This window comes from Taurulus bubalis, assembly GCF_910589615.1.
Source record: "Taurulus bubalis genome assembly, chromosome: 9".
Taxonomy (NCBI): domain Eukaryota; kingdom Metazoa; phylum Chordata; class Actinopteri; order Perciformes; family Cottidae; genus Taurulus; species Taurulus bubalis.
The window spans coordinates 25,690,058-25,711,476 of record NC_136597.1 but is presented as its reverse complement, the minus strand read 5'-3'; the positions used below and the strand labels follow the sequence as shown (position 1 = coordinate 25,711,476).

The following is a 21,419-nucleotide window of genomic DNA, read 5'->3' as shown; positions in this document are numbered from 1 at the left end:
ATTGCAATGTAAATGTTGTATGAATTGGCTGTATATTTATTTTTCCCTTTTTTATTGCTTCTTTTTTTACGATTTATTGTGATTAATCCGTGCAATACCTCATCCGTTGACTCTGTAAAGTTCGTCACACATCCTCTTCATCACCTGTAAAGACTCTTCATCCTCCTCCTCACCGGTAAAGACTCTTCATCCTCTTCATCGCCGTCATCCGAAAGCACTTAGCGTGACGCCGCACTACATTTCATCACCGGTGATGTGAAACACTCGGAGTCTGAACTCGGAAGTTTTTTTGTTTTGTGTTCATTTTTTTTTCTTTTTTTTTCGCGACCAAACGGGCAGGATCCTCTTTGAGTTTGACGGCGGTCGCTTTGAGACGCGACACTATTGTTCTTTTTCGTGCCTCCGAGTTTCCTCATGCATTGAAGTTCGGTCGTCTTATTTTTTTTTCATGAACCCTGATTGTTGTTTTTTTTTTTGACAAAAATCGCGTGGATTTTCAACTTTCCGTTGTTTTTTTTTATGAAGTTAAAAAGCTGTTTATTTGCACACAGTTTATACGATAGTTATGTTTTGTGTTCTTCAGGTGTGCGTTTGTCGAGTTTAGGTCATCGTGACGACGGACACCTTTAAAAGCTAAAGGTTTCTCAATGTGTACCGTAAAAGTCGGGTTACAAGCCGCTCCTACCTCCGGTCAGTGTCCCGCTGTAGCAAGCTAGCAGCAGCTGCTAGCTAGGAGCAGCTGCAAGCTAGGAGCAGCTGCTAGCTAGGAGCAGCTGCTAGCTAGCACTGCTGCTAGCTAGCACTGCTGCTAGCTACTGCCCGCGTCCCCTCTGCCCAAGTTGGGTGTCAAGCTGGGGCTGGTCCCGCTACCTTTGGTGGTTGTCAGGGAGCTAGCGGAGCGCTAGCGGAGCGCTAGCGGAAGTTAGCGGGGAACTAGCATGAGCGCCAGCTGGCTACAGCTGGGAGCAAAAGGGGACACCGACCAAAGGTAGTAGCGGCGTATAGCCAAAAAAAAAACATGGCTGAGGCTGCGTCACCCTCTTGGGCTTCATGTTGAAACATGTCTACGCACACACACACACACACACACACACACACACACACACACACACACACACACACAGTGGCATTTGTGAAATGATAGAAGTTTTGTTCTCCGTGTCGGGTTGGTTGGTTTTCGTTGTGACGTCATTACGTTATTTTCCCGCAGGAGGGGGAAAAACATCCGGTCGCTATTTCAAAACAAACATCACGCAAAAGAACTTAAAGAGAAATAAATTCATCCTCTTCCAGTTAACAAACTATCATTGTATGCAAACGCGACTTTAAATGCCTCGTCGTGGAGAATGATTAATTTTTTTAAAAAGAGCAAATAATAATATTAATAAACCAAATGTGGCATTTGCAAGCAGCTGCGGGGTTGGGCGGCGCCCCGTGAGGAGAAGTGACCCGACGCTCGTTTTAACTGAGTTTTTAATCCGTCCTCCAGCGAGCCGTTAATGCTGCATCGAGAAGCCGAGATACTGAGCCTGTGAAAAGGGGTTGGGGGGGAATGAGAATACTAAATTGTATACTTAAATAAATGTTAATATTTACAGAGAAATGTGTCTCGTTCTTTTTGTGGGTTCTGCCTCAGCAGCATACAAATATATGTATTTATTTTTGTCCAAGAAAACAGCCTTTTTTGGACGAAAGAAAAACAAAACTCATCGTAAATGTGTCAAAATATAATAAAACTGTGGAACGTTACAAACAACTTGATGTAATTACCAACCAAACTTGGCAAGTTGTGGCACGTTTTACAACCACAACAAACAAAAAGAAAAGCAAGCCAGAAACCGGACGGCAAATAAAAAAGGGCAACATTGACAAATGTTTCAGGAGCTGTAATTTACATTTTAAAACTTCCTGAAAAGTCATTAATAACCGAATAAAAGACACTTGTGTTGAAATGTGACGCTGCTGGAAACCTTTTTTCACCAAAAACAGACCGATGCGTTCCGCTGCTGTGACGAGTTAAATAAGATGCTGTTTTAAAAAGTGACATTTTAGTGTGAAACAAAGTGTTTAAAAACCAAGTGAGCAGAGTTCAGGTGAGGTCAACAGGTGAGTTCAGGCGTCGGACAGATCCACCTGAAACGACAAAACATCACACACACAAATCATGTTTTAAAAAACACAGTTATGCTGGAGAAATACTTCAAATACATATGATGCTGCATTGCTTGTACTGTGTCTGTTTACAGCTTTGGTTTGTCTCCGTCACAATAAATATACACGAATAAACAAAATACTCTCCAGCCAATCTTATGTCTAGGGCTTTTATTGTGAAGGGTAAGAAAGGAAGGGGAGGGTCTGGTCTGTGCTGCCTCTGTCAAGGTCGAAAGAAACAATAAAGTTTGCCGTCTTTGGACTACGCAGCCTCCGTTTACTTATGTGAACTCATGTTCACAATGTTTACTGAGGGAATAAATCAAGAGAGAAGTAGTCATTTATATATACTTCTATACAACCAGAGGAGTCGCCCCCTGGTGGTCAGGGGAGAATGCAGCTTCAACACATGAAGCATATACTTCTATACAACCAGAGGAGTTGCCCCCTGGTGGTCAGGAGAGAATGCAGCTTCAACACATGAAGCATATACTTCTATACAACCAGAGGAGTCGCCCCCTGGTGGTCAGGGCAGAATGCAGCTTTGCCACATGAAGCATAGACTTCTATACAACCAGAGGAGTCGCCCCCTGGTGGTCAGGGGAGAATGCAGCTTCAACACATGAAGCATATACTTCTATACAACCAGAGGAGTCGCCCCCTGGTGGTCAGGGGAGAATGCAGCTTTGCCACATGAAGCATAGACTTCTATACAACCAGAGGAGTCGCCCCCTGGTGATCAGGAGAGAATGCAGCTTTACCACAAAGCATAAACTTCTATACAACCAGAGGGGTTAACCCCTGGTGGTCAGGAGAGAGAATGCAGCTTTAACACATGAAGCATATACTTCTATACAACCAGAGGGGTCGCCCCCTGGCGGCCTGGAGAGAATGCAGGTTTTAAGACACTTACACTAAAATTACTTCAAACAAAGATGAGTCAGTGACAGCCTCAGAGGAGGTCTTACCCTTTTTAAGGACCCGACGCTGCTCTTGCGGATCGCCAACATCAGGTCGTCGCGGCTCGACGTCTGCGGCGGCGGCGGCGGCGGGCGCGCCGGCTCGTCTCGTCTCTTCTGCAGCGACGGCTTCAAGGCGTTCTTCAGGTCCTTGAGGATATCTGCGCTCTCCTTCTCGTTGGCGCCGTTCTTGAGCTTCTTTGACTTCGCCTTCCGCTGGTTGGACTGAGTCTTCGTCGTGTTCGAGCCCTCGTGCTGTTTGACCATTTCGGAGATCTTCCTCGTTGGCGGGTCTAAAGACGAAGGAGGCGGAGGGGGAGGAAGAGGAGGGTTTCTTTTCTGGTTTTCAACAGTCTTGGAAGATTGTGACGTCTTCTTTGGGGGTCCGTTTACTGCCGATGAACCGGGGCCTTGTCCCGACACCTCTGATGGACTCTGCTCCTCCTTCTGTCGGAGCCGCCGCTGCCGCTGTTGGTCCTGGTTGCGCGTCAGGATGCTGGTCGCCGTCATCCTCGGGCCCGCGAGGTCGAACTGGTAGCCGAGCTTGAGCAAGGTGGTGTTCCCCCTCAGCAGCTGCACCATCTCCATCTCCACCTTCCCGCCGCACATGTGCCTCTGGTTGTGGAAGCGCAGCTCCACCAGCGTCCGGTTGTGCTGCAGCGCCGCCAGCAGCGCCAGGACGCCCTGACCGGACACGAAGTTGGACTCGATGTTCAGGTCCCTGACGCAGCGGTTCTCGCGCAGCATCTCGGACACGGCGAGGGCCACGCGGTCGTCTGCGCGGGTGTTGGCGAGGCTGAAGACGTGGACGTGGGTGTTTGAGCGCAGGGCCTCGGCGAAGCTCAGCAAGGTGTCCTGGGAAATGTCCTCGATGTTGTTGAGGTTGACTTCGCTCACGGCGGGGTCGTCGCAACGGATCCGCTCCAGAGTTTCGGCGACGGCGGTCGGGTTCCCGCTCGCCGCGTCGGAGGTTGTCCCCGTGGGTTCGGTCCTCCTCGATTCGCTCTTTGGGCCCTTCGACAGACTTTTCTTCTGAGGACATTTACTCCTCATCGGAGACTCCTTCTTGCACTCGTCTTTCTTTTCCGCCTCGTTCTCACTCGCTTTCTTCCCCTTTTGAGGATTCTTCTTCCGGTCGCCGTCAAAAGTCTTGTCGGGGTCACCGGCGGTCTCCGTCCCTCGTTCCCTTCTGCTATTATCCGGGCTTCCCTCCTGCACACGATAACGGGACAGAAAATGAGCTCGAACCCTGACATTCTCCAGATGCCGGCTTTTAATTGGGCCCCGTCTCCATCGCTGGCCGGCGGTCATTAAAGCTGGCATTTCGCTGGTATTTTTAGACTGCTGTCCACCAACGCATTTAAATAACTGGGTAATTGTGACACTTATTCATAATTATATATGTCATACCAGTTGGGTAGGACAACACAAACATCTAAGGACACTTAAAAAGGCTTCATGTCAAAACCGCAATTGATTTTTTTGTATTACTTTAATTTGCACGTTATGTGAATCAGAAATACTTCCTTTCTGGCATTGAACGTGTTCTCCAGTGGTCTTCCATAAAGGAAAAATATAATATAATAAACATTTTACAAAGAATGTTTTGGCTTTTACACCCTCAGTGTGCACACTATGCAACTGAACTGAAATAACACCTGCATATATATTCATAGTCTCCAAGCTGAGACGAAACAACTGAATATGATTTTTTATATATATATATATATATATATATATATATATATATATATATATATTACGAAGAGTAAACTGACCTTCATGAGAAATAGTTGGACGGCTCCTTTAATCTCAAACTGAAACTGAATCTGTTTTCTCATTTATTAATAATTTTCTTAAGTGAGACTTTTTTAGTCGTGTCACTCAAATCTATTATTACAAAATACTGCACATGATTAGAAAATAAATAAAGATTATAATAGCAACAAAGCAACGTGGGGATATGTTCTCTGTTGGATGGATTCACTGTTGCAGTTTATTTACTTAGTGTTTTCATTTAATGGAGTAAATTAACTAATTTGCAGATATGCAGTATTTAATGTAAATATATAAATGACTGTGATATAATATAAAAGGAGGTCAAATTAGCTACGCTTTACACTAGCTGCAACATTAAAGTGACGAACACATTAATGGACCAAATATTATAATCCAATAATAATATATATATCATTCTGCATGATGAGTACTTTTACTTTCATCATATGTAATGCTAATACTATTGTTGTTACTGAAAGCTCCAGTATTTATGAGCAGAATTTGATGTTTTCATTGGTGTATAATCACCTGAAACTAGCAATGATATAATAATGCATCACATGCAATTTTTTGCTGCATTTCTTGTCAACGTTACAGATTATCGATCATATATGTTTTTAAACTGCTTTTCTGCCGAATGTCGGCTGCAGATAATATTTTTTTTAATTTTTTTTTATATATCAAACCAACAAGATAATGAACAAACATGGATGTTGTGAAAAGGATCATGGGAAATAATCAGCACGGTGTAATCCGTTGATAGTTAAAACATTAATGCATTTTAGGTTTGGTTTACAACAACAAAGATTTAACTTTGAATCACTTTCATAACCATTAGTTTAAACCTCTTTTTAAACATCTGTTTAGTTTTTACTAGATTAAATGTAATTCAGTTCAACTAAACTACTCTAGCCTCGTTTTTATTAGTTTACATCCTAGTGTTCCCGTTCTAAAAGTAGTTTTGCTGCACTCAGATCAGCACTGATCTCAGTTTAAATCATCCCTTCCTGTGTAAAGCTTCCCGGTGTCCCCTCACCGTCCTCTCGTCCTCCGGCAGCTTCCTGTTCTCGTCCTCCAGCAGCTTCCTGTTCTCGTCCTCCCAGTACCTCAGCAGGGCGTCCCGGTCGAAGCTCCCCGTGGGGGTCTTGGCGGTCTGGTCCCGCTGCCTCAGGCCGGTGGGCACGTTGTCGTCCAGGTCGGCCAGCTCCCTCTCCAGCTGCTGCAGCTCCTCGGAGGACAGCGCGGCCAGCAGCTCGTCCTCGTCCGCCTCCTCGTGCTTCTTCGGCTCCCGGCGGCGCCCAAAGGTGCTCATGGTTCTCTCTGGACTTTCTTCTTCTTCGTCTATCTCCTCGTAGACTCGTCCTCCATCAGGCTCGTTCAGATCTGTTGGCGAGCCGCAGAGTCCTCAGTCATCTACTGGTCCCAGCTGCCAGAGGGGCCTGGTGGAGGGCGAGGCCGCTGATCGCCTTGTCTTTTTTTAGGGTGTTGGGTTGTTGGGGCGGTCAATGAGATAGGCTTACAGCAGGAATGTGAGGCCTCTGAGCGGCCTGTGCCTCAAAGAATGGAACAAGACGCCGTGGGGAGACGACACCGGAGATCGAAGCACGGCGTGGATGTGTTGTTGTTGTCAGGGAAACACTTGTTCTCCCCGAAGGATGCTGGGATTAAGTGCAGTTGACGCCGCAAGTGAACCCTGAGGCTGTTCACACCGGGAGACGGCGAGTTGTCGGACTCTTTCGAAGTGATGAAAAACCATCGGTCAAGCCGATCTCGTGGGAAGATGTGTAAAGAGCAGAACAATTTAAGGACATTCTGAGCGTCACAATGACACATTTTCTGGCTATTTCGAGCTATTTTACGCCACTTGGCCGGCGTGAAACAACAGCAGTTTAAAGTTTAGGCAACAAAAAACACGTGGAAAATAAGAGAGCTAAGTGAATAGAAAACGTGTCCCAGATCACAAGCATTACTCAAGAACACTTCAACACCGATGTCCAGGAAGAGCGCAGAGGTTTGACGCAGTGGCCAAATGGTGGAACTACAACTAACATGTGACGGCATGGAGCCCAAAAAGACTTTTCCCAAACACATACATTGGGAAAGAAGTCTGTAAATCAGCTGATCATGAAGTTGGAATTGAACTAAAAATATGAATCAATAATGAAACATTGGATCACTTTCCAGACTACGAAAGATTGTACTCATCAGAGCAAAGGTGTTGTCATTATTGTGTCCACTCCTGTACTGGAAGGACTGACCTTTTTACTTTTGAGTTGTTTTTTATTTTTTATCATTCTGGAGGGCTTGTTGTTTGGTTTCCAGCTTCGTGTCGAACGAGTCGACTCGTGTTACGCGTCCGAGGTGAAAAGACTCTCAGCTCCACTCTGGTCCCAGAGCGGCTGAGCGGCTGTACTGTATGTGACCTTTGACCTGGGTGATTGCTGATTAGCATCCGTCATCCAGCTGCGCGGCCCGGACCGAAGGATGGAAACACGATCCGTTAATAACGAGGAACCAAGTCAGTGGATTCTTCATGTTGAACCCCGCTGAGCGTACAAAAACTCCCATTTCCCCTTTGGCTGAATAATTTGAAAAATCATCCATCAATAAAAGAATGTATAATAAGTAATTTCTTGTCCTCCAGGCATCTGATGCTTTCAATTAATTTCTACCAAAATAAACCCCTTTATTAATGAATGAATTTACTATGTTCATCAAACCTCAAAGGAAGCTTTTCATTACACGTTTAACACAAACCGTATTAAGTAGTGCTGTTTTTTTTATTTGCATCATCCGGGATACAAACAGCAGCAACAGAAACTATTCTTTGTTCAGATAAAATGGCCGACAACCACCAACATCATAACGTAAACACAGAGTCCTGCTCCTGTCGTCCCCTCGAAGTCCTGCAGCTTGATCCTGGACCACGAGGGATCCAGGTCTCTGTAAAGACGTGGGCAGCCAGGAGCATGCTGGGTAATGGAGTAGCCTCATGGGGCGGTTTGGTGGTGTTCGGTTTTGTGTATTCTGTCATATTTAATTTCTGCTCCAATAAAAAAAATGACAGAAATATAGCTAACTTGAATAAATATGACCCGTGTTGTGTTTTCAGCTCGTTCTGCTGCCCCCTAGTGGGCAAAAACATGCAATTAATGCTATAACTTTAGTTCAATTAGTTCAAATGAAACCGACAGGAACAGTTCTATCAGATGTTCCTTCAGCATGGCCACTGAAACCCGTGTTTCATTGTCTCGCTTTAATCTGACTGCTTTCTGGGTTTAGCTCATTAACACACCTGCTGCGGGTCGTTCCTTTACACCCGACTCGCAGCTGGTGTCAACAGTTTGGAGGTCGTTCCAAAACCTCTCGTCTGTTATCAGGTTCTTGGGTGACGAGCCTGAATGTGGAGCCACGCTGTTGATGTTGTTGGTTTCGTCCCTGCAGGTCAGGGGGTTACATTTAGAGCCGATCCGTCAGCCGGAGGAAGCAGCTCAGTGTGGTCAGAATGCATTACACCAGCACATCGTCACCTTCCTAAAATAATGGCCTAAGTCATTTTTTCAGGTCTTTCAGAAAACACAAAAAACTAATACCAATATAATAGGGGTGCACGAGCTGCCTCTAGATACTGCACAACAGGCATACTGTAATAACGGTCAAATTATGTTATGATTACTAATATTATGTTCGAGTGAGATTTTCATTTACAAAAATGCTCGCAAAAATGCTAACTAAATTGCTAGCTTAAATGCTAGCTTCAAAATGCATTATTAAAAAGCTTGTAAAATTACTTTAGTCAGATTGTCTTTTGATTCAGGCAAAATAAAATGTCCTAAGTCACACTCTTGACAGGCCGCTATACTACAGGGGCAGAATCACATGATCTGTTGTAGGAAGTAGGCGATTTGACCAGAGGTGGCCAGTATCACGAGGAGATGATTTAGGCAAGAAAATCCTTTTTGTTAAAAAATGACTTATGCCATTATTTTAGGAAGGTGACGACATGGAATCACTGTTTTCATGATGTCATCCCTCCTGTCCATCCTCATCCTGAAAAGTTTCATCACAACAACAAAAATTTATAAAGAAAACACGACTCCATAAATGGTACATGGCTCTTGAAAAGACACATTTAGCTGGACTCAACATTTACATTTACATGCGTGTGAATCATGATTTTTAGCTTCATAAAACACCAGAAGACCTATAAACTGATAAAAAGGTGTATTTTCCCGCCCACTCATTTGTGTCTCTAGAACATTGAAACGTGTCCGATGCCTCACGGAGAAACACTCTTCTCATGACTGACACTTCATGGTCAGCTGTGGCTTGAATAAACAAACGAGGCCACGGCTGCAAAGCTTCCAAACCGGTTTTGGCAATTTAAATTTACAGCAGGCTGAGTTCAACTTTACATTACAGCAGTGGTTCTCAAACTGTGGGGCGCGCCCCTCTAGTGGGGCGCAGAGGTATTACAGGTTCTAGGAAATGCTCCGGGGAAATGGAGAATTTCATTATTTCAAGACCTTTATTGAGAACTTCAGGTTGCACGTTATTGTTATTTTGAAAAGATATGCAGTGTAAAACTTTTGTTTAGTTTTTCATAGGTTGCACTTTATTGTTATTATCTTGTCTCCCAAGAGAACTATGGAGTTGGCAGGCGCCGTCCTTTCCAGAATCCCTCCGACCGACTATAAGAAGGCCGGATACTCCAAACTGCTGTTTGGTGCATAAGCACAAACAATTCATTCTCTGTCCTTGACCCAGGGACACAGAGGTCCAGGAAAGGTGGTTAGGAAAGGACGTTAGGAGTTAATGTTTTGACTATTCGACCGCACCCTTGTGGCTGAGGTTTTATTGCTTCATTGGGAAGTTTTATCATAAGGAGGAAAATACGTTTTAAACAGAAGAGAAACCTTCTGATTGGACCAACAGCAGTGGATCACAGGGCTTCTGGGTCCCTTTTTAGAAGTAGTTAAAGTTCAATACTCACTCATCAGTGATCTCAGAGTACTTGTACCCCTTAGACTCAAATGTGTTTGTGCTCCTGCATTCATGTATTCTGCTTCAGCATCAGACTGTAGTGTTTTATTCAGAGCATGTCCTCAAATGAACACAGGCTGCAGTTTGTTATGACCTCCTCTAGAGGGCGTCCTCACATCTCATTTATTCTCCACTAACCAGCAGCACTGGTTTAGTGTTCCCATCAGCTGCTCCAACAACTCCAACCTGAAACATCAGCACATTATGTCACAGAACCATCTATCTGACATGTGATGGGTGTTGAAGCTCGTCAGCTCAGGTCAGTCTGAGAACAGCTGATGGGGTTTTTAATCACATTATGTGATGTCATTAGAAACAGCATCAGCTGTTTGATCAGCTGATATCTTAAGAAAACAAAATTACTTAATCAGACACATTGTGACCTTTTTAGCTTTTTTATTTAAAAAGAAAAACAGAAAAGCTAAATACTTTTGTATTTGTGCCAGAATGCAACACTTCTTATACACAATGACCATAACATAAAACAAACGGTTTTGGAACATTTAAGTAACGTGCAAATACTTCATATTTCTCTGTAGATTTTTTAATGACTTAACAGTCTTTGTGGCAGGTAACTGTCACACATTCCCCCATCATAGGTTGTTTTCACCCCAACTGCCTGTTTGCTAACTCTCCTGTTATATATATATATATTATAGCTTTTCATTTTAGGATTCTCTGCCTTTGTAACTGATCTCCTGGTGTTGACCCTGTCAACCCCTGCCTAAACCAAACTGTCCTGGTCTATCTGTCATGCTTTTGATTCCTGTGCCCCAGTACTAGTAACCCTTACAGTAATGTAGTTATTAGAATACATTACACTCCATTATATAATATCAATCAATGCAGTAAAACTGGTGTTTTAGTTGTGAGTGGTAACACGAATCAAAGAAATATCTATAGAAAAGAGAAAGAAAACACTGTACCAATCACCAATAAACATACACATGTATTGTATTAGATGAAAGTAAAACTCTGTAACAAATCAAGTGGCTGTTCTACTCAGTGTGATTGAAAGGAGAGATGATCAGAGGAGCAGAGTTTTTACCACCATCATTAAGACATGGACTAAAGTATGGGTAGAGTTTCTCAGTGAAGCAGCAGCCAGTAAAGGAGTAGATAAGAGCTGCAGCATCAACGTCATGAAAGGAGACCAGACCCTCCTCATAGTCCACAAACACCCCCACCTTCTGAGGCCGAGACTTCAGAGAGAGACGGACTGGAGGGACAGCAAGAGCTAAGTACTCATTCTGATTCCTCAACCATATCATCCAGAAACCTTTCTCAGGAGACGGTATCATTTCTCCCTTCCTGTTGATCGACTCTCTCACCACTCCCACTTAGTCCATCCCACTGAGTCTTCCCTTTAACCTGAACCTCGTAGTAAAATATTCCTGAAGAGAAACTCTGCTTTGCTAAGACAGTAACACAGAAATCAAATCTCTCTGGATTGTTTGGGAGATCCTTAATTACATCACTATCATGTACTTGTTTTCCATCATCAGACAGGATGAGGTTGGGTTGTGCTGTATCAGGATCAAGTGTCACATCCACTGCAGACTGCTGGACCCTCTTCAGCTCGACCTCAAGCAGCTTCTTCATCTGGTTACTGAGCGTCTCCTCCAGCTGAGTCACAGCTCTCACCACAGTCCCCTCATATGAAGGTGGACTGACTCTGACTCCTGTCCAGTTCTTGGTGGGTGGAGCAGCCTTCAGGGTGCTGAAGCTCTGGAGGAGGTGGAGGTGGTCTTCAGAGCGTGAGAGCTGCTCCACCTCAGTGCTTCTCTTCTTCAGCTCACAGATTTCCTGTTCCAGCTCTTCGATGAAGCCTTCAGCCTGTTTCTCTGTCTTTCTCTGCTTCTCTTTGATGGTGTCGATGAGCTCGGCCTGGCTTCTCTCAACAGACTCCTTCAGAGCGGTGAAGACCTGAACACCACCTGCTATCTCTCTGTCTGCATCTTCCTCACTGAGCTCCACCGAGTGTTTGATCTCCTGAATCTTCAGTCGTCTCTTCTGGATCATCTGCTGAATTTCATCATCAGTCTTCTCCAGCTCGGCCTTCATGAACGTATTGACCTTCAGCTCAGGTCTGGTGTAGAAAACCTCTTTACAGTTGGGACACTGAGAAGGAACATTAACGTTCCAGTGTTGAGTGATGCAGGCTTTACAGAAGTTGTGTCCACATGGTATGGTGACTGGATCAGTGAACACATCCAGACAGATGGAGCACAGAAATGATCTTCAGTCATCTGCATGCTGGCAGCAGACATATCTACACTCTGAGGACAACAAGAGTGACAAACAAAACCTTTTGTTATTTTATTTACAGTAAAATCTTTAATACCGCACAGTAAAAGTCCTGCAATGAAGTGAAGAGTGAAAGATAGACATCATCAGCACAATGTACATACATTTACTTCATGTCTGTTCAAGGTGGATACTTCAATTTTAATCTAATGCTGGATATTTAATTGAAATCTAATGCATCACAATTTTATTGTTATATTTTTCTTTTGCTCAGTGATCCTGTGAGCTATGTTGTCATCAACCTAGAATAGGGTATCCCAAGGCAAACGGGTCTCGGGGGAGAGCCCAGACTAAGAGCGGTTAAAATAACCCTGATGTATTGCGGCCCACGGACCTTAGCCACCTCGCTCGGACCAGGGCCACCCTCCCAAAACCAGACACAGGAGAGGAAGTTGCAGGCGAGCGTCTGGTGGCCGGGCCTTCGCTCATGGGGCCCGGTGGGTTTTCGCCGAAAGAAAGAACATGAGCAGCCACCCTGTGGACTCACTACCCGCAGGGACAAGTATCAGGGTCGGGTGCTATCTAGACCGGGTGACGGGCCGGGTAGGGGGCCTGGGCAAGCCAAGCACTGGCAGCATTGGCTTTCCCGATCTGAACCCGAGTGTTGTCTCGCTATTGGACTTCTGTGCTAGCCATGGTTTGTCCATAATGAACACCATGTTCGAGCATAAGGTGGCTCATAACTGTACCTGGTACCAGAACACCTGAGGTCGGAGATCCACGATCGACTTTGTAATCGTATCTGATCTGCGGCCATATGTCTTGGACACTTGGGTGTAGAGAGGAGCAGAGCTGTCAACGGATCACCATCAGATGGCGGGTGAGCCAGCTGGAAAGACCTGGCAAGCCCAAACGTGTAGTGAGAGTGAACTCGGAATGACAGATGGAGGATCCTATCCGGGAGGTCTTAAACTCCCACCTCAGGAAGAACTTATCACACATCCCGAGGGCGGTTGGAGTCATGGAATCCGAGTGGACAATGTGCAAAGCCTCTATTGTGGACGCGGCCGCTAGGAGTTGTGGTCTGAAGGTCATTGGTGCCTGTCGTGGCAGCAACCTGAGAAACCGGTGGTGGACACCGGGGGTCACACTCATATCTTTGCCGGAGGCTGCTAAGGTCGTGAAAAACCTGGGGTGGATGAGATCTGCCCTGAGATGCTTATAAGGCGCTAGACATTGTTGGGCTGTCTTGACCCACATGACTTTTCAATGTTGCATCCGTCTTGGTGAAGAGGGAGCTGAGTCGGAAGGCAAAGCTCTCCATTTACTGGTCGGTCTACGTTCCAACCCTCACCTATGGTCACGAACTCTGGGTCTTGACCGAAAGAACGAGGTCGCGGATACAAGCAGCCAAAATGAGTTTCCTACGTAGGGCTTAGCTTTAGAGATAGGGCAAGGAGCTCGGACATCGGGCGGGAACTTGGAGTTGACTCCTTTGTGTCGAAAGGAGTCAGCTGCGGCGGTTCGGGCAACTAATCAGGATGCCTCCTGGGCCCTTCCCACTGGTTGTTGTCTGGGCACGGTAATGTGGTTATTATTAAACTTTCAAAGCAGCAGTTTTATTTGTGCTCGTGCTAATGAGTCACAACTGTTACAATGCTTTGTATTTACAGTTTGTGTCTGAGTGCGTAGAGGCTAGAATATGCGGCTCATCCGGTTATAGTTAGATTCTTCACATTTCTTGCTTGGGCGTGCGCCATTTTCCTTTTGGTATGTATCCTACGCACTTTATGAATTATATATAGCAGTCAGTGAAGTTGAGAAAAAAGAGTTTGAAGTTCAAGGATATTTACCAAATTGTGGAACAGCTTGTAATACATCACATTTCACATTTCTGTCTTTACAGGCAATTCAAGTTATCCACTAGTTAGCTTCTAGCAGGCCTAGTTTAGCAGTGAATTTAGTCTTTGTAGAACAGAGGACTCACCAGAGTTTGTCAGATTCTGCTGTGTTGATGAGGAAAAGCTGCTGGATTCAGGTGAATGTTCCTCAGAAACAGAGAGACTTGTCTGGACTGCAGCTCTGCTGTCGCTCAGAACAACTTTACTTTCACTTCACTGGAGGAGCTGTGACGTGGAAGCTCGCTTCTTTCAGTGTTGCTCCTCCTCTCAGTGAAGCTGTGATTGAGGTTTTATGACACCTTTGGAAATACCTTGACATTCAAACAACTTTTTCTTCTTTTCCTTTATTTTTTTTTTTTTATAAATGTTAAATGTTCTTGGCCAAATCTCTTGAATAAAGGATCCAATAACATAATCATATATTTTTTGTCTTTTTTGTCTTGTGGCCTGAATCTAACTGAGATGTTTCCTGTGAAGACATACGTTTATTTTGAAAAGACTGTACGCATGCAACAAACATAAATTAACATGTGGGTGACACCAATAGGTTTGTATTCATGCTTGCGTATTCATGTGTTTTTTATATATATTTTTTTTTTTTCTTAAAGAAAGATCTGTGTTGATAATATAGAAATGTGAAATACTGCCAGCCTTATTTTCTTTCTTTTACTCTTTTTGAAATAGTTGCTATAATGATTTGCCTGTGTAGAAGTCAGAAATAACCAGAATGATTGCAGCAGCATGTCAAAGCCGTTTGACCTTTTTTCTCTCTCATGTTTGTCCCTGGTTTTCTTCAGCACGATCCCAGAAGAGCGTTTTCATAATAAGCTTGTTTGGGCCCCTTTGAGACCCGCCGACAGTCGAATTCAATTAAAACATGATGCCAACATCCCGGCAAACACTCCCTACCACTCTCAGAGAAACGTCGGCTTTCAAAGTCAATTGTGTCCGATGTGAAGAGCCGGCCTTCATGTCCCCGTCTGGAGCCTTTTCACGTGCTGAAATAAGAGTTTCCCCCTCTTTTCCCCGAGTCGACATGAGCAAAGTGAACGCCGTGAAAGGCCCAGAGAGAGCTTCCATTCGACGACCGGCAGCCTCAGGTCTTGTGTCTGTGTGACACCATGGGCCACGACAAAAGCTCGTCCTTTCTCCTGCTGCAGAATAAAACTGAGAGGAAAGAAAGGAGTTGGTGCATGATGGGGAGGAGGGATTTTTAGAGAGAGAGAGAGGGGAAAAAAGGGGGTCTGGCTTTAGAAACTGGCCCGGCGCAGATTTACAGGGCTGGAGGATTAGGCTGCGGGTGTCGGTGTCGTCCACCCGGCTCGACTCTCCCTCCGTCGTGGCCCTTTGTAAGATGCCTGCCGGCCTGCCAACAGGGCTCAATGTGCGCCCGACAATGGTAGAGGACACCCCCCCCTCAAAAAAACCACAAACCCCACCAACCTCCGGCTCTCAACTCACCCACTGCGACTCCTCACACAGAGGATGTGATAGGGGAGCTAATGTCACCCCGACTGTGTGCGCTGATGGATCCATAACATCGTGAGAACAACAGTCGGGTCACACCATTGTTGTTTACTTGTTTCCTGCAACAAGTTCGCTACGACTTCTTTCCCGAATAAAGAAGTGTGATCAGACGATTTGAACGGGCTTCACCAGTTGTTCGCGTTATTGTTGTGAAAGTGAAAGTCGCAGTGGTTAAAAGCTGTGGAGCAATTGAGGTTTGGGCCACACAACTACTTGGTTAGGTTTGGTAAAAAGATGGGTTTTTTTGGGTTAACGTACAGTAAGTTACGTAAAGTCAATGAACTGAGTTTTGGTTTCACAAACCTGACTCCCTCTTTTTCTCCCAGAAGACGTCCACTCGAGGTCGACGTCTTCAAAAACATTAGAAGTTATGCTGCATTTCATTTACCTCCGAAAGCTAAACTCAGAGTACAACAAGTCAGAAAACTCAATGGGGTTTAATCCAACCCAGTAAGCAAAACACCTCATTACAATGGTATTTAAACACCGTAAAAACACGTTGGACAGAACTGTATGAACGACTGATCGAATGAGAGAGAAGTGCTAATGAACAGCATGCTACTGCAGCTTTTATTACTGTTGATCAGGCCATCTGGGATTTTGAGGTCGCGGTTGATGGGATTCTTCCAACTTTCTATGCTTCATGTGTTAAATCTGCATTCTCTCTCCTGACCACCACGGGGCGACTCCTCTGGTTGTATAGAAGTATATGCTTCATGTGTTAAATCTGCATTCTCTCTCCTGACCACCAGGGGGGCGACTCCTCTGGTTGTATAGAAGTCTACGCTTCATGTGTTAAAGCTGCATTCTCTCTCCTGACCACCAGGGGGGCGACTCCTCTGGTTGTATAGAAGTATATGCTTCATGTGTTAAATCTGTATTCTCTCTCCTGACCACCAGAGGGCGACTCCTCTGGTTGTATAGAAGTCTATGCTTCATATGTTAAAGCTGCATTCTCTCTACTGACCACCAGGGCACGACTCCTTTGGTTGTATAGAAGTATATGTTCACGTGTTAAAGCTGCATTCTCTCTCCTGACCACCAGGTGGCGACACCCCTGGTTGTATAGAAGTCTATGCTTCATATGTTAAAGCTGCATTCTCTCTACTGACCACCAGGGGGTGACTCCTCTGGTTGTATAGAAGTCTATATAAATGACTCTACTTCTCTCTTGATTTATTCCCTCAGTAAACATTGTAAACATGAGTTTATGTCTCAATCTCTAGTTTCAAGTCTTCTTCAATACAGCATGATGTTCATTTAGTACATTATGGTCATTTAGAGTCAAACAGACCATAAAGCAGGGGATGCTTTAGGGCGGGGCTACAAGGTGATTGACAGGTCGACACCAGTGACGTATACGGCTCGAGGCTTCAAAACAAACCAATGAGGCGACGTCAAGATGACGCCGCTTCTTAAACAGTCTGGTCAGAAAAATGGTCGGAAATCGACTTTAGGTTACAATTATCCTCTGGGAATTCCAACTTTTCAGGTCAAATGGAACGCAGAACTAATCAAATAACTATTTCATCCAACCTTTCTCATGGGAGCCTGGACACCAGGACAGAATGGGCAAATACAATTGTGAAAACCTATTAATAAAGCTACAAATTCACTATATAGACTTTCCTGTAAGTGGTGTTATTATTATTAGATATTGGATCAATGGTCATTAACGTTCAGACATTCATGGGTCTGTTGATCCTCTGACTTTTCCTGCAGGGCCACCATGAGGTTTCTATTGCCCTCAGGATGAATCCTTATAACTAAATAATTGGTGATCCTCTGACTTTTCATCGCCGCTGCTCGCATGGCTGTCGACCTGTTTCTCCCTAATCGTCTCCACTCTGGACTTTTACACGGAATATATATCACTTCCTGATCCCTCACACATCATCCTAATTCATCACCCGGCGCTGAAAGAGAGGAGGGAGAAAGGAGAGGGACAAGCGCATATTCTCAGAGCGCATTGTGGAGAGGAATGTCATTGAATTTGGGTGCTTTTTTTTTTTTTTTTTTCACGCGCCAGCCTCTTTTGTGTGCTGGCTAAGGAAGTCCATTGTGCAGGCAGACACCCTGAGAAAAGAGGCGAGCTTGGAGCCGTTGTCTGCCGGTGCTTCTGCGGCGCTCGGGCCCTAAAAAGACCTGAATGAAGCTCTGCCATCGGAAGCAGCCGGCCCGAACCGAGAGACAATGCCACTTTGAACACCGGCAACAATTAAAAATGCAGCTTCACTATATTAATTATGCATTCGTGCTTTTGTCTTGGTTTTCTTCTTCTCGGGACGGGGCAGAATGGGGGAGCCGTGAGGTTTAAGACTCAACAGGTCCGAGGCAGAGTGAGAGATTACAGTGAAAAAACAAAACGCATGCAAATGCTAATGGTGGAAATGCATTGAGTGAGAAATGTGTGTGTGTGTGTGTGTGTGTGTGTGTGTGTGTGTGTGTGTGTGTGTGTGTGTGTGTGTGTGTGTGTGTGTGTGTGTGTGTGTGTGTGTGTGTGTGGTGTGGCTGGATGCAAGGTTCAGGATTACCAACCCTAACAGGAGAAACACACCCAGGTATTTACTTAATAAAACCAAACTTTGCTTCAGTCAGAAGACAATGCAACAGCAAAGAAGCAGATCAAGAAGAGGTCCGCAAAACCCTTTCGGTTTCATCTTGCAGAGCATGTTGCTAGGAAACTCGGAGTTACAGCTCGGAGTTGCACTTTGCAGACTCTTTTTCTTTAAGGCCTTTCTGCTCTCTCCTCCCTTTGCTTGCAGGCAGGACACGCATAAAGCAGCTTTCTGAAGGCATTGAGGTGAAGTTCTGCTGGCTGGCGGCTCCGTCAGGTGGCTCTGTTGTGCTCGGAGTCGCCAGCAAACGGCTCCTTTAGAACCGGTGGGAAGGTTTATTCAGAAAAAGCCAACACTGGTTTGAAAAATCGCTCTGTTTTGGGGGGAAATTCAGGTCTCGTTTACAACCGAAGCTGTCACACTGAAGACAGGAGAACGTGGAGCCGCTGTCGCCCCCTGATGGTCAAGAGACAGACTCTATATGTTTTTTGGGTGACATTTATAAAAATAATCAATAATGCAATCCTGATTAAACCATCAACAATTAATGATATAGGAGAGATCATGTTTGCATGTGTAATAACCCAGAAAGTTCATGAAGCTGCAGTTCCTCTAATGTCCACTAGATCCTGCTCCAGTAACAATATGGCTGCATTGAAGTGAACGGGAGTGAATTGTTTAGTTTCAAGAAAAGATAAAGAAATATTTGTTTTGTATTAAGAAAAGATCGTGAAATACTTGATTCGTTTTAGATTTGTGAAATACTTTTTTAATTTTTCGGAAAGATCGTGAAATACTTTTTTAGTTTTAGGAAAGCTCGTGAAGTACTTGTTTAGTTTTCGGAAAGATCGAGAAATACTTGTTTAGTCTTAGGAAAAGATCGTGAAATACTTTTTTATTTTTTTGAAAAATCGCAAAATACTTGTTTACTTTTAGGAAAAGATCATGAAATACTTGGTTAGTTTTCGGAGAAGATCGTGAAATACTTTTTAAGTTTTAGGAGAAGATCGTGAAATGCTTTTTTAGTTTTTTGAAAAATCGTGAAATACTTGGTTAGTTTTCGGAAAAGATCGTGAAATACTTTTTTAGTTTTAGGAGAAGATCGTGAAATACTTTTTTAGTTTTTGGAAAAATCGTGAAATACTTTTTTAGTTTTTTGAAAAATCGCGAAATACTTGGTTAGTTTTCGGAAAAGATCGTGAAATACTTTTTTAGTTTTAGGAGAAGATCGTGAAGTACTTTTTTAGTTTTTGGAAAAATCGTGAAATACTTTTTTAGTTTTTTGAAAAATCGCGAAATACTTGTTTACTTTTAGGAAAAGATCGTGAAATACTTGGTTAGTTTTCGGAGAAGATCGTGAAATACTTTTTTAGTTTCAGGAGAAGATCGTGAAATACTTTTTTATTTTTTGGAAAGATCGCGAAATACTTTTTTGTTTTCGGAAAGATCGTGAAGTACTTGTTTTGTTTTAGGAGAAGATCGTGAAATACTTTTTTATTTTTCGGAAAGATCGTGAAATACTTGGTTAGTTTTCGGAAAGATCTGAAATACTTGGTTAGTTTTCGGAAAGATCTGAAATACTTGGTTAGTTTTCGGAAAGACCGAGAAATACTTGTATAGTTTTAGGAGAAGATCATGAAATACTTTTTTAGTTTTTGGAAAAATCGTGAAATACTTTTTTAGTTTTCGGAAAAAAGATCGTGAAATACTTGTTTAGTCTTAGGAAAAGACAAACAGATAACGACAGAGATTGAATCATAAACTCCTTCAATCACTTTAAAATAAAAACTCACCTGTGTATTATCCGCTCCAACCATCAAGTTACCGAGTAACCTCGTTACTCACCACCTGCCGCCCTGAAACACCTGCTGCCCTGAAACGGTTTGCGATCCCGTCTGAATTGTGTAGAACCTGCAATCCTGACAGCCGACCACGAAACCAGCAGACATTTTGACGCCGGAGACGGTTTTAATCCTTCAGACCTCGCTCACTTTTAGCCCTTTCGGCTCCAACATGCACGCCGACGTCTTCTCCAGAAGGTTCTTTTATTTCACCTTTTCTCCAGGTAAGCTTTCAGGTGACAGCTCAGATTCATGCCCTCGGCAAACGGACAAAACGACACACATTCGACACATTCACGACGGAGTATGGGGGGGTCAGAGGTCACGTGTTTTGGCGGCGCGTAACGCACCGTGTGTTTGGAGTACAAGCGGGACGAGTCTGAATGCAAAGCTCATTAGTGCTGCAGGACAAGTGTCTCAACACATTCCTGCCTCTTTATTCAGGTGATCTGTGACCTCGTCTGTCCCAAAATAGAACGTTTTTCCATTGCGTGTGTGTGTGTGTGTGTGTGCCTGTGGGGGCTAATACAGCGCGTATCGGACCTCTTCTCCTAAAAAGGACCTTGTTGTCAGTGGAGAGACCACTTAGTGCTCTCGTGCTCTCGCCAGCAGATAAAAGCGAGTCCGACCTGCTGTTTCCTGAAGCCTCCTCCACTGGAGAGGCTGGCGGAGGAGCGTTTTTTGGGGGGGGGTTTTGTGTTCGCCGCTGGTATGCAGAGAGCGGCCCCGGACGCACAAAGACGCCGGTAATAACAGTTAATCTTCGCTGAGGTTCAATGGCGGCCAACCAGCCGGCCAACCGGGCCCCGCGATTCAGAGCCGTCGCGAAACACAATGGCGGCCCGAGGCATCAAAGTCCAGAGGGAGCGCCGAGCGGCCGGTTCCCATCACCTAAATCAACACGGGCCTCTGCAGAGAGTAAACACGCCGCGTTTACAGAAGGAGTCGCATTTTATACGGATGTTTGTCGGGCCACACCAGACATTTCCCCCTCAATTAAACGTCCAATTACTGTTTACACGGAAGGGATGTGAACTAAACGCGTGGTGCTACGTGTTCTTCTGCTTCTTCTGCGCGTCAGGGTTTCATGTCGGTTCTCTTTGCTGCCCATAAGCTCAAAGCATAAGTCTGCGTTGTTCTATTTGTTGGGTTATTGTCAATAAAATCCCACGAAAAGAGGAAAAAACAGCAATGTGTTAGTTGTTGGCTTCAATCCCAGTGTCCCAATGAAACCGTTACGTACAGTTGTGGGTATTTATGTCGTACTTTTTACTCCCTGATTCACTCGTTTTTTGTTTTTGTCGAAACAGTTTCAATAACAAAATGAATAGAAATAAATCAGCTGTCATATTTCCATTCCTCTGCTTTCGTGTGTTTTTATGTTCTATCTTTAATCCCTAATTTGCCTTCTTT

General features: G+C 44.4%; 2 protein-coding genes and 1 pseudogene across 3 annotated transcripts in view; 1 reads left to right on the top strand and 2 right to left on the bottom strand.

The window, feature by feature from the left end:
* Window positions 1–198, top strand: part of wasla (WASP like actin nucleation promoting factor a) — a gene marked incomplete at its 5' end in the record, with an annotated part of 13,658 nt that extends 13,460 nt beyond the window's left edge. The window contains 1 exon segment of the mRNA XM_079224364.1: window positions 1–198. This exon segment is cut by the window's left edge and continues 138 nt beyond it.
* A 1,914-nt stretch (window positions 199–2,112) lies between these two features.
* On the bottom strand, window positions 2,113–6,201 carry LOC306741157 (leiomodin-2-like; the record flags this gene model as incomplete). The annotated part of the gene is given in 4 exon segments (XM_079223410.1): window positions 2,113–2,133; window positions 3,120–4,288; window positions 5,926–5,952; window positions 5,955–6,201. Coding segments are annotated over 4 exon segments (1,464 nt in total).
* Window positions 6,202–10,318: 4,117 nt separating this feature from the next.
* On the bottom strand, window positions 10,319–12,202 carry LOC306742022 (zinc-binding protein A33-like; annotated as a pseudogene). Its single transcript has one exon. The product of its transcript is annotated as a zinc-binding protein A33-like (transcript).
* Window positions 12,203–21,419: the final 9,217 nt, after the last annotated feature.